Source organism: Tubulanus polymorphus, chromosome 4 (assembly GCF_964204645.1).
Source record: "Tubulanus polymorphus chromosome 4, tnTubPoly1.2, whole genome shotgun sequence".
In the NCBI taxonomy this organism is placed as follows: Eukaryota; Metazoa; Nemertea; class Palaeonemertea; order Tubulaniformes; family Tubulanidae; genus Tubulanus; species Tubulanus polymorphus.
Genome location: NC_134028.1, coordinates 7,763,964 through 7,777,073, shown reverse-complemented (window position 1 = coordinate 7,777,073; position 13,110 = coordinate 7,763,964). Strand labels below are relative to the sequence as shown.

The 13,110-nt window shown below is 41.2% G+C and overlaps 1 protein-coding gene across 50 annotated transcripts in view; it reads right to left on the bottom strand.

Annotated features, from left to right (window-relative positions):
- The window catches only part of LOC141904097 (uncharacterized), a 145,874-nt gene that overhangs the window by 12,675 nt on the left and 120,089 nt on the right, over positions 1 to 13,110 (bottom strand). For 23 of the 50 annotated variants that reach the window (XM_074792571.1, XM_074792570.1, XM_074792595.1 and 20 more), the window contains 3 exons: positions 3,461 to 3,778; positions 2,948 to 3,283; positions 2,296 to 2,694 (listed from right to left, as the gene is read on the bottom strand). The exons of 13 other annotated variants lie outside the window; for them this stretch is intronic. In XM_074792571.1, coding sequence (XP_074648672.1) covers positions 2,296 to 2,694; positions 2,948 to 3,283; positions 3,461 to 3,778 — 1,053 coding nt within the window. Of the gene's footprint in view, positions 1 to 2,295; positions 2,695 to 2,947; positions 3,284 to 3,460; positions 3,779 to 3,933; positions 13,103 to 13,110 lie in introns of those variants that run through there. 14 more of the 50 variants (XM_074792588.1, XM_074792600.1, XM_074792557.1 and 11 more) reach the window with 6 other exon arrangements.

Genomic DNA, 13,110 nt, shown 5'->3' with positions numbered 1-13,110 from the left:
TGTGCTGGTATAGCATGGGATATTATCGATTCAGACACCGTCTCTAATTCTATTTCAGCTTCTGAAGCAATTTCATCCATAACAGGAGTTTTACTTCCCTCTTCATCTTCTACTTCAACATCTATAGGAATGGATGATTGCATATTACATGTTTCTTTCAGCTCTTTCTGCATTTCTCTTAGTGTTTCCTCATCAGTTCGTAGGTCTTCTGAGTCAAATGAGCCAGACTGTGTTCGATCTTCTTCAGATATTTCTCGAAGCAATGGAGGTCGTTCCTCCCTTTCTTCTCTAGCTTGTTGTGATGCGGATACCATTTTCAGTGGCTCCCCGCCATGTGTAACTTTAGAGCATTCAGGGGAACTGTCATCTGAATTTTCTGACACAATAACTGTTGTATGTGGGTCTGCTGTTGGTAATAATTCAGTTTGGACAAAATCATCATCCTGGTATTCTTCAGCTTCAGATGAAACATATTCAGTTGAACCTATTCTGAAAGCGGTTTTTGCATGGTGTGAATGATCAGATGAAGGTTCATGTGAACGGCTTACAAGGATGCTCTCAATAACAGTGGCTTCATAAGATTTCATAATGTCTTCATGCGGTTCAGATACTTGTCTTGTGATCCTACCTTTACTGGAACTCGTTAATTCAACATTACTGTCTCGTGATTGTTCAACAAGTAAAGACTGTGTTTCAGGAATAGTCTCCAAAGGTTCAGCTGGCTCAGGCAGAGCATCAGGGGAGGAACCGGTGGGTGAGTCAGATACCGAAAGCTCTAACAGATTCGTTTCTTTTTCATCCGTTGGCGATGAAATTTCTAAAGGCTGTTGTCTTGTAATTTGAGATTTGTCATCTGCTGTACTTAGATCCGAACGAAATTCAGGACTAGTGGCCTTTTCTGTGCTGCTATGTCCAACAGATTCCAATGTTGAGGGGGTGATCAGAGGTGAATCTGTATCTGCCTTTAAGTCGACGGTCTCGCGGCCTTCAAAAGCCATATTATCAAAAGAAAGAAATTCTCTACGGGAGACTGATGTATTGTCCGAAGTTTCATTTTGAACACCTTCATCCTTAACAACAGGTATTGCAAATGATTGTTCTGTATAATCAGTACTTTGATCCGGGCTTTGTTCGGTATATGACTGGCTGAATTCAGAGGATAAATATTCAGGCTCTTCCTCAAGAATAAAATCAGTCGGAGAAACCCCAACAGCTATTTTAACTTTACCGACCACACGACATTGAGTGTGTACAGGAGATATATCAGGAGATTTTTCTTGAATAGGGGAGTGTCCTTCAGGCGGAGTAATAGTGACTGGATATGAAGGAAGGTCTAGATCAAGGGAGGGTTTAAGTGTAGGTGAAAACTGCTCTTCAACGTCTGTTTCTGTTGCATTCGCTTCATGGTCAGCGGGCACTGACATTAAAAATATGAATTAGAAAGAGTCAGATTAGTATTTGACATTTTAACAAAAATATTTCACAGGAGGCCTGCAAAGTTAGAATATCTTGCACTAAAACTTGGGTTCAAAGAACCACCTGAAACATTAGCCCTAATGTTACTAAACATAATCAAATACTATTGTGGAATAGAGTTCTGTTTGGGTATATAATATAATTTTGATTTTTGGTACAAAGTGGCAGTAAGACCCAAGATGAGAAGGGTAACAGGTTGAGCCAATTGTTATGAAGCCATGCCTTCATGCAATTGACATCTCGCATTTAATGAAAAAGTGAGAATTGCATGACATAAAACAACGGCTGACTTAATAATTGAACACAATATCAAATCAAATGAATTTAAGAAGATGCCAATTCATCCTGGCCGTTCAAATCGACATAGTTTGCACATGAAATGAATAAGCACTGAAGCAAAACTTATACATGGGATTTAAACAAATTTGTTCTTAGGTACCTGTAGCAGCCTCATTACCATGAGTAAACTCTGAACCACTTCTGTTCTCGGTTTGCTCATATGCCGCTTATGAAAAAAATCACAAATGACAAAAGAATGAAAAATTGGCACTTGAATGGACATGAACATATAATGATAAATGTTAACGAAATAGATATTGAACAATGATATAACCCCAAATGTTATGACTTGTACCAGTTTTATAATGGACTCAACTTGAAATTTGCATGTAAGTGTACTGAAACTTTAAAACTTAAGCAAACTGAGGTTGGGAGGGAAGGAAAGTGTCAACAGAAAAGTATAGAACAATCATGCTGCTCAGACATGAAAGCAATTGGAATTCAAGTGAAAGTGCAAAGCAAGACAGATGAAAGCACTACCTTGTACAAAAGGGTGTGTTGCCTGTAATTTCTTGTAACCCGGGCATCCTAATGTGTAGTCTGGTGTAGAAAAGTGTCGTGCACGAAGATATTCAAACGTGACTTCCGACGATGGATCTTCTTCTCGCTCATACGACTGAGATCTTTCCCACCGATCATGGTCACTGTGATCATCATCACCTGACTCTTCGGCACCGATTTGATCTAATCCAGACTCTAATGTAACATCAATTGGCATTTCAGTGGGACTAAATGAAATGCGTTGTTTTGACGGAATTGATTTTTCTTCAATGAGATCAACATCTAATGCAGAAGCATCAGTTTTATGAACCAGGATTCCATGTTCTGGAATTGTATACAGGTCACCAGGGTCTTGATATCCGAATACATCAGACAACTCTTTCGAGCATAAAAAAGAAAAAGAAATGCTACCTGATACTTAAAAGAAGGCGCTATGAAAAAGGAAAATGGCGAAGGAAAAGTCTAACTAAAAGCGAGAAAGGAAAATCAAATGTGAATCAGTCTTACATGCAAATTTCATGCTGATATTCAGTAGAGAGAGAGAGAGAGAAGAGAGAGAAAGAGAGTGATGAAATATTCATTGAATTAGTGAATAAGAAAACCACCAAAATTCATGTATAGCTGTTAGTACCTGAATGAGAATCAGTTGATGTTAGTATCTCATTGTCATCAACTACAAGAGTCAACTGAGAGGGAGAGGGTGGGCGGTCATCATCAGCCAAACTAGTAACTGAGACCCTAGCTGCCTGAATAGTCTGTTCAATGAAGATTTGCTCAGATGTATCAGCACTGATCCTTCCTTCTGGCTCCATTTCAGGTTCTAAAATATAGTCCGTAGGTGACAAGGGTCGATCTTCAATGGTTTCTGTTGGAAGGTCATCAGTTTGATAGTGTTCAGTGTCTGAAATTTCAATATCGCTTGGGGATGATGAGCGATGTTCTTCTACTTCCAGTGCCAAAGAGGGACCTATGGGCAAATGTATAGCTAAGGTTATGAAAATGTTATAAATTTCATTTTCTTGTTCACTAATTTTTTGGTGTGAAATATATGATATTCAATCAACTTCCCTAAGCCCAGCAATGTACAGCAATGTACCATGCAAACCTGTATCTATATCTACAGAACATTTGTCCAAACTCCTACCTGAAACTTCATGAGCTTGGAGTGAATATTCCTCTGGAGCAGATACATTTTTATAGTCAACCTCCGATATATAGGTGGTTGACTCATATGCTCCACTTTCAGTCTGCCTAGAGTCTACATTTGTGGCTTTTGTCAAAACATCCTCAACATTATTATCAACCGATCGCTCTATAACAGGGGACTGATTTGTGAATTCAGTAATGTAAGTTGTCTGTGATTCAGATCCTCCAAGCGAACGACGGTGTTCAACAAATGTTGAAATTTCTTTCTGTCCAACTTTCTCTGACTTATGTTCAACGCGAGTCAGCATCTGGGATTCTACAACATAGGAAGATATATCAAAGGAATAGTCACAATCATCAAAGTAAACATTGGATACAGCAGCTTCTTCATACTCCCAACAGCTTAATGTCAGTTTTAGTCACCTCAATATAAATGTTCTCAACTCATCTCACTTGAAACTATACTCATACCTGAAATTGCAACCATTCTAAAGACTTCACTTTTTTCTGAAGGTGGAGCATCAGATTCCATTTCTGGTGACTCATTATCATCTAGGGTATGAATACTACTGCCTTGAATCTCAGGGAAATCTTCACTTGGTTCACAATGTTTTTCAAGATCATGGAAACAAATTTCTTGTTTTCTTTCCACATAAACCTCACTGAGTATAGACTCATCAACACTTGAGATACTTTCATCAGATTCCTCCACCTTTTCTGCATGATCAGGTATGAGTTTCTCATTGGTTATAGTAGTTTCATAAGAAAATGGCTCTATATTTTCAGCATCAGCCCAATCTGATGCAAAAGTCATGGAAATATTTGTTTGTCTTTTAACACACACTTGAGAAAATGACTCTTCACATACTTGGGGAATTTCATCAGTATCATGTGGAGTGAGAATTTGTTCTTGATGGCCAACACTTTCATCACTTGCGTAGGCTTCTTCAACTACTTCAACATCGGAATCCACCATGTCCCTATCAAGATCATCCCCACTTAAGACCTCTGTAGCTGGTTCGATAGGAATATGGCCTTCAGTTGGGGCTCCAGGATGGGACTGAGTCTCATGCACAGATTCAATACAATCTATATCTTCTGAAGTGTCAACTTCTGAAGCTTCAACTGCAGTTCCCTCTTGTATTTCATCAAAGCCAGACACAGCCGTGATTTCCTGGACTTCATCAGCTGATGGACTCATATCGTCCAGTGAAACTGGCTCATTCAATGCCAAGCATTCTGTATCAGTCAAAGTCAATTCAGTGGCATCTTTGCCGAGTTCGATAGGAACATCCAAAGTAAATGATGCCTCACCCTTGTTCAAAACAATATATTCTTCAGAATGATCAATATAAAGTGCTAGCTCTTCACCAGGAACTTCATTTGTTGAATCTGTGATATCTTTTTCTTTGGCTGCAGATATCTCTTCCAAATCATAGATATTCTGAATGTTTATCTCAACTGGAGATGATGGCGTATGATCTGTAGACTTTTCATCTCTAGGTGATGATCTATCCATGCCAGTCAACGTTTTATCTTCATCCACAGTAGATACTGGGATATTGCTAATACTGTCTTCAACCTCAGTTAAGTCTTCACTTTGTTTGTCAAGATCGAGGAAACATATTTCTTGTTTTCTTTCGACATAAACCTCACTCAGAATAGGCTCATCAACACTTGAGACACTATCATCAGATTCCTCCACATTTTCTGCACGATCAGGTGAAAATTTGTCATCAGTTTTAGTAGTTTCATAAGATATAGGCTCAATATTCTCAGCATCAGCCCAATCTGATGCGAAAGTCATGGAAATATTTGTTTGTCTTTTAACGCAAACTTGGGAAAATGACTCTTCCCATACTTGGGAAATTTCATCAATTTCTACAGGAGTTTCAGGTCTTATCTCTTCAGGAGTTACTGGTTTTTCCTCTTCTACGTGTTTCGCTGGTCGTATTTCCTCTACAGGAATAACTGGGTTTTCCTCTTCTACTGGTGTCTCAGCTTTTACAGGAATGACTGGTCTTTCCTCATCTACAGGAGTCTCAGGTCTTATTATCTCCTCTACAGGAGTCACTGGCTTTTCCTCTTCTACTGGTGTCTCGGGTCTAATGTCTTCAGGAGTAACTGGTTTTTCCTCTTCTACTGGTGTCTCAGGTTTTATCTCATCTACATGAGTAACTGGCTTTTCCTCTTCTACTGGTGTCTCAGGTCTTACCTCCTCCACAGGAGTGACTGGCTTTTCCTCTTTTTCTGGTGTCTCAGGTCTTACCTCCACTACAGGAGTAACTGGTTTTTCCTCCTGAACAGGTGTCTCAGGTCTAGACTCCTCTACAGAAGTATCTGGCTTTTCCTCTTCTAATCGTGTCTCATGTTTTAGAGGAGTGACTGGTCTTTCCTGATCTACAGGAATCTCAGGTCTTATTTCCTCTATAGGAGTCACTGCCTTTTCCTCTTCTTCTGGTGTCTCAGGTCTAATGTCTTCAGGAGTAACTGGTTTTTCCTCTTCAACAGGTGACTCAGGTCTTACCTCCTCTACAGGAGTAACTGGCTTTTCCTCTTCCACTAGTGTCTCAGGTCTCATATCCTCCACAGGAGTAACTGGCTTTTCCTCTTTTATAGGTGTTTCAGATCTTATCTCCACAACAGCAGTAAATGGTTTTTCCTCTTCTACTGGCGTTTCAGGTCTCACTTCCTCTACAGGAGAAACTGGCTTTTCCTCTTCTACTGGTTTCTCAGGTTTTACTTCCTTTACACAAGAAACTGGTTTGCCCTCTTCTACTGGTGTCTCAGGTCTTAAGTCCTCTGCTGAAGCAACTGGTTTTTCCTCCTCTATAGGTGTCTCAGGTCTTACCTCCTCTACAGAAGTAACAGGAGTAACTGGTTCTTCTTCTTCTACTGGTGGCTCAGTTCTTACCTCCTCTACAGAAGTAATTGGCATTTCCTTCTCAACAGGTGTCTCAGGTCTTACTTCTTCTACAGAAGTAATTGGTTGTTCCTCTTCTGGTGTCTCAGGTCTTATCACGGCAGCAGGAGTGACTGGTTTTTCCTCTTCTACTGGTGTTTCAGGTCTTATCTCCACAACAGCAGTGATTGGTTTTTCCTCTTCTACTGGTGTCTCAGGTCTTACCTCCTCTACAGGAGAAACTTGTTTTTCCAATTCTACAAGTGTCTCGGGTCTTACCTCCCATACAGGAGTAACTGGTTTATCTTCTTCTACGGGTGTCTCAGGTCTTACCTCCTCTACAGGAGAAACTAGTTTTTCCTCTTCTTTTGGTGTCTCAGGCCTTACCTCCTCTACAGGAGAAATTGGATTTTCCTCTTCAACAGGTGTCTCAGGTCTTACTTCCTCAACAGGAGTAACTGGCTTTTCCTCTTCTACTGGTGTCTCGGGTCTTATCTCCTCTACTGGAGTAACTGGTTTTTCCTCTTCAAATGGTGCCTCAGGTCTTACCTCCTCTACAGGAGTAATTGGATTTTCCTCTTCAACAGGTGTCTCAGGTCTTACTTCCTCAACAGGAGTAACTGGCTTTTCCTCTTCTTCTGGTGTCTCAGGTCTTATCTGCGCAACAGGAATAACTGGTTTTTCCTCTTCAACAGGTGTCTCAGGTCTTATTTCCTCAACAGGAGTAACTGGTCTTTCCTCTTCTACTGGTGTCTCAGGTCTTATCTCTTCAAAAGGAATAACTGGCCTTTCCTCTTCTTCTGGTGTCTCGGGTCTTATCTCCTCTACTGGAATAACTGGTTTTTCCTCTTCAACAGGTGTCTCAGGTCTTACTTCCTCAACAGGAGTAACTGGCTTTTCCTCTTCTACTGGTATCTCGGGTCTTACCTCCTCAACAGGAGTAACTGGCCTTTCCTCTTCTACTGGTGTCTCAGGTCTTATCTCTTCAACAGGAGTAACTGGCCTTTCCTCTTCTTCTGGTGTCTCAGGTCTTATCTCTTCTACTGGAGTAACTGGTTTTTCCTCTTCTACTGGTGTCTCAGGTCTTATCTGCGCAACAGGAATAACTGGCTTTTCCTCTTCTACTGGTATCTCGGGTCTTACCTCATCAACAGGAGTAACTGGCCTTTCCTCTTCTACTGGTGTCTCGGGTCTTATTTCCTCAACAGGAGTAACTGGCTTTTCCTCTTCAACAGGTGTCTCAGGTCTTACCTCCTCAACAGGGGTAACTGGCTTTTCCTCTTCTACAGGTATCTCAGGTCTTATCTCCCCAACTGGAGTAACTGGCTTTTCCTCTTCCACTGGTGTCTCGGGTCTGATCTCCTCAACAGGAGTCACTGATTTTTCCTCTTCAACAGGTGTCTCAGGTCTTATCTCCTCAACAAGAGTCACTGGCTGTTCCTCTTCCACCGGTGTTTCAGGTCTTATCTCCTCAACAGGAGTAACTTGCTTTTCCTCTTCTACTAGTGTCTCAGGTCTTATCTGCGCAACAGGAACAACAGGCTTTTCTTCTTCTACTGGTGTCACAGGTCTTATCTCTTCAACAGGAGTAACTTGCTTTTCCTCTTCTACTGGTGTCTCAGGTCTTATCTGCGCAACAGGAACAACTGGCCTTTCCTCTTCTGGTGTCTTGGGTCTTATCTCCTCTACTGGAGTAACTGGTTTTTCCTCTTCAACAGGTGTCTCAGGTCTTACTTCCTCAACAGGAGTTACTGGCTTTGCCTCTTCTACTGTTGTCTCAGGTCTTATCTGCGCAACAGGAATAACTGGTTTTTCCTCTTCTTCAGGTGTCCCAGGTCTAATCTCTTCAACAGGAGTAACTGGCCTTTCCTCTTCTACTGGTGTCTCAGGTCTTATCTGCGCAACAGGAACAACTGGCCTTTCCTCTTCTTCTGGTGTCTTGGGTCTTATCTCCTCTACTGGAGTAACTGGTTTTTCCTCTTCAACAGGTGTCTCAGGTCTTACTTCCTCAACAGGAGTTACTGGCTTTTCCTCTTCTACTGTTGTCTCAGGTCTTATCTGCGCAACAGGAATAACTGGTTTTTCCTCTTCTTCAGGTGTCTCAGGTCTAATCTCTTCAACAGGAGTAACTGGCCTTTCCTCTTCTACTGGTGTCTCGGGTCTTATTTCCTCAACAGGAGTAACTGGCTTTTCCTCTTCAACACGTGTCTCAGGTCTTACCTCCTCAACAGGAGTAACTGGCTTTTCCTCTTCTACTGGTGTCTCAGGTCTTATCTGCGCAATAGGAATAACTGGCCTTTCCTCTTCTTCTGGTGTCTCGGGTCTTATCTCCACTACTGGAGTAACTGGTTTTTCCTCTTCAACAGGTGTCTCAGGTCTTACTTCCTCTACAGGAGTAATTGGCTTTTCCTCTTCTACTGTTGTCTCAGGTCTTATCTGCGCAACAGCAATAACTGGTTTTTCCTCTTCTTCAGGTGTCCCAGGTCTAATCTTTTCAACAGGAGTAACTGGCCTTTCCTCTTCTACTGGTGTCTCGGGTCTTATTTCCTCAACAGGAGTAACTGGCTTTTCCTCTTCAACAGGTGTCTCAGGTCTTATCTCTTCAACAGGAGTAACTGGCCTTTCCTCTTCTACTGGTGTCTCGGGTCTTATTTCCTCAACAGGAGTAACTGGCTTTTCCTTTTCAACAGGTGTCTCAGGTCTTATCTCTTCAACAGGAGTAACTGGCCTTTCCTCTTCTACTGGTGTCTCGGGTCTTATCTCCTCTACAGGAGTAACTGGTTTTTCCTCTTCAACAGGTGTCTCAGGTCTTACCTCCTTAACAAGAGTTACTGGCTTTTCCTCTTCTTCTGTTGTCTCAGGTCTTATCTGCGCAATAGGAATAACTGGCCTTTCCTCTTCTTCTGGTGTCTCGGGTCTTATCTCCTCTACTGGAGTAACGGGTTTTTCCTCTTCAACAGGTGTCTCAGGTCTTACTTCCTCAACGGGAGTAACTGGCTTTTCCTCTTCTACTGTTGTCTCAGGTCTTATCTGCGCAACAGGAATAACTGGTTTTTCTTCTTCAGGTGTCTCAGGTCTAATCTCTTCAACAGGAGTAACTGGTCTTTCCTCTTCTACTGGTGTCTCGGGTCTTATTTCCTCAACAGGAGTACCTGGCTTTTCCTCTTCAACAGGTGTCTCAGATCTTACCTCCTCAACAGGAGTAACTGGTTTTTCCTCTTCTACTGGTGTCTCAGGTCTTATCTGCGTAACAGGAATAACTGGTTTTTCCTCTTCTACTGGTGTCTCGGGTCTTATCTGCGCAACAGGAATAACTGGCCTTTCCTCTTCTACTGGTGTCTCGGGTCTTATTTCCTCAACAGGAGTAACTGGCTTTTCCTCTTTAACAGGTGTCTCAGGTCTTACCTCCTCAACAGGAGCAACTGGCTTTTCCTCTTCTACTGGTGTCTCAGGTCTTATCTGCGCAACAGGAATAACTGGCTTTTCCTCTTCTACTGGTGTCTCGGGTCTTATTTCCTCAACAGGAGTAACTGGCCTTTCCTCTTCTACTGGTGTCTCAGGTCTTATCTCTTCAAAAGGAATAACTGGCCTTTCCTCTTCTTCTGGTGTCTCGGGTCTTATCTCCTCTACTGGAGTAACTGGTTTTTCCTCTTCAACAGGTGTCTCAGGTCTTACTTCCTCAACAGGAGTAACTGGCTTTTCCTCTTCTACTGTTGTCTCAGGTCTTATCTGCGCAACAGGAATAACTGGTTTTTCCTCTTCTTCAGGTGTCTCAGGTCTAATCTCTTCAACAGGAGTAACTGGCCTTTCCTCTTCTACTGGTGTCTCGGGTCTTATTTCCTCAACAGGAGTAACTGGCTTTTCCTCTTCTACTGGTGTCTCAGGTCTAATCTCTTCAACAGGAGTAACTGGCCTTTCCTCTTCTACTGGTGTCTCAGGTCTTATCTCTTCAACAGGAGTAACTGGCCTTTCCTCTTCTTCTGGTGTCTCGGGTCTTATCTCTTCTACTGGAGTAACTGGTTTTTCCTCTTCTACTGGTGTCTCAGGTCTTATCTGCGCAACAGGAATAACTGGCTTTTCCTCTTCTACTGGTATCTCGGGTCTTACCTCATCAACAGGAGTAACTGGCCTTTCCTCTTCTACTGGTGTCTCGGGTCTTATTTCCTCAACAGGAGTAACTGGTTTTTCCTCTTCTACTGGTGTCTCAGGTCTTATCTGCGCAACAGGAATAACTGGCTTTTCCTCTTCTTTTGGTGTCTCAGGTCTTATTTCCTCAACAGGAATAACTGGTCTTTCCTCTTCTACTGGTGTCTCAGGTCTTACCTCCTCAACCGGAATAACTGGCCTTTCTTCTTCTACTGGTGTCACAGGTCTTATCTCCTCTACAGGAGTAACTAATATTTCCTCTTCTACTCGTGTCTCAGATCTTATTTTCTCAATAAGGGTCACTGGCTTTTCCTCTTCAACAGGTGTCTCAGGTCTTACCTCCTCTACAGGAGTAACTGGCCTTTCCTCTTCTTCTGGTGTCTCGGGTCTTACCTCCTCTACAGGAGTAACTGGTTCGTCATCTTCTACTGGTGCCTCAGGTCTTACCTCCTCTACAGGAGTATTTATTTTTTCCTCTTCTACTGGTGTTTCAGGTCTTATCTTATAAGTACAATATTGTTCCTCCTCCGGCAAATCTATTCTGCTTTGTGTAGTGACATCTCCTGGGTAAAGCTTAGCGTGGTCCTTCGAGAAGAGAAATGGGTCTATTTTTTCTGTTTCTTCAGACATTGTTGACCGTTCTTCAACCGCAAATGTGTAGCTTTGAACTGTAACCGATTGTTCACTCTCAAATGCCATTTCTTTTACTTCTTCCTCATCCTGTTTCTCTTCAAAAGAAACATGTTCAGTAGATATAACCTCAGGTGGCTTTTCTTCATCACTAGCTTCTTCAACCCATTTATCAAAGAATGTCACAATTTCTGCAACACTTTTACGTTTTTCTTCTACTACACCACATTCATCAACAAAAGGAGCTGCTTCCTCAGACCAAGGACTGCATTCATCAATTTCCCGAGGCTCTGGTAGCCGTTGCAATTCAACAGCTTCCAGCTCTGGTGTTAGCCCAGTGGCAGCTGTATGAGGTATTGATTCAGCCTCAAACAGAGATTCTTTTGTTAGAACCTCCTTTATATCTACTGGTGGACTGACTACGTCTTTTTCTCTTTCACTTTGATCTTCCCTTATTTTATTCTCCTCAACATCTTTGTCCCCTTCCTGTCTTTTCAACTCAATGTCATCATCATCATCCTTAGATCTGACCTCAAACATGCCAATTATGTCAGCAACACTTTTCCTCTTTTCCTCATTGTCTTTCAATTCTTTATGGTCATGTAATTAATGTTCGAGATTTTTGGATCAAGCAAGAATAATGCAAATTTCAGGCATAGGGAGTAAGTGCAATAATCATTTGTCAAAATTAACAAAGTAGAAGTAATTCAATGTATTAAATTATCAGATATTGAACAAATACGTAACCGTTTCCCATCCACAGGAGAAGGCATGGAAAAGAGCAAAGCAAATATTATGTTAGAATATGTTTACTTATTGTATAACATCAAATATATCTAACATTTGTGGATAGGCTCACAAAAGCATTGCAAGCTTTAACTAGAAGCTAGTGTGATATACCAAGCGATCACCCAATATTTTCTATATCTAAATGTAGATAAAATTGTTGGCTTGCATTATGATTTACCATTATATGTATTATGTATGAATATATAATTGGATATAATTCGGTGAAAAATTGAAAAAATAAATTCATCATTGGCCTTATGATTATTCGATGAATAAACGAGCACTTACATGCGAAATTCGATAACAACACAAAGCTGAGCAGGACTTTTGGTGGGTGCATAAAACCTAGATTATCCATGTTACTCCAACGAGACACTTGTCAATGGAGGGAATGAGGCCAATGAGTTGAGTCAGTCTGCAGAGTCCACTCTGTTAAAAACTGAACAGATAAGCTGATAAAAGTGAAGAAAGCTGCTGTAACCGTACAGGTAGAAAGAACATCACAAATCCGTGCTGAAAACAGATGCAATGTTGCAAAATTAACAATTTCAATAATTTGGATGATGAGTTATGCACCCACAGATAGGCGCAAGTGAACCCAAGGGTCAACAGACTAGTGACCCCATAGGTTGGTGCTAGTGCCTCTGCTGATAAGGCTGAATAATTCTTAATGTCCTGATGTATCATATTCATTGATCAATGGTGATCATACAATTGAACTTAATCAATTATCCATATAACATGCTGAAGCGACATCAATTACGGGTTTAACTCTGGAAAAAATTGAACATCACAGAAACTCCACAGCCCAATGAAGCAGATTTCATCCACTTTACTCCAATAAATATACCTAATACATGTAGAAGTTTGGAGTTCACCGAAAAATGTATGTACACTATATGAAGAATTGTACAATGAAATTTCAACCAACAACAAAAGATTGGTTGAAGCCTTAAGATTTTTTCTGAGTAATAATATCCAGATGCCAACGACAGAATTTGACAGAACGCGAGATACAACATCAAAACACATATGTATACAAAAAGGAGTTTCCGTGACTGGAATCATGCTTAATCATACTTGATGAAAAGGAATTATTATTATCAATTGAGGATTGATTGATGATAATAAAAGAATTTAATTCAAATGATCAGTTCATGCAATAATCAATGATTTGTGCA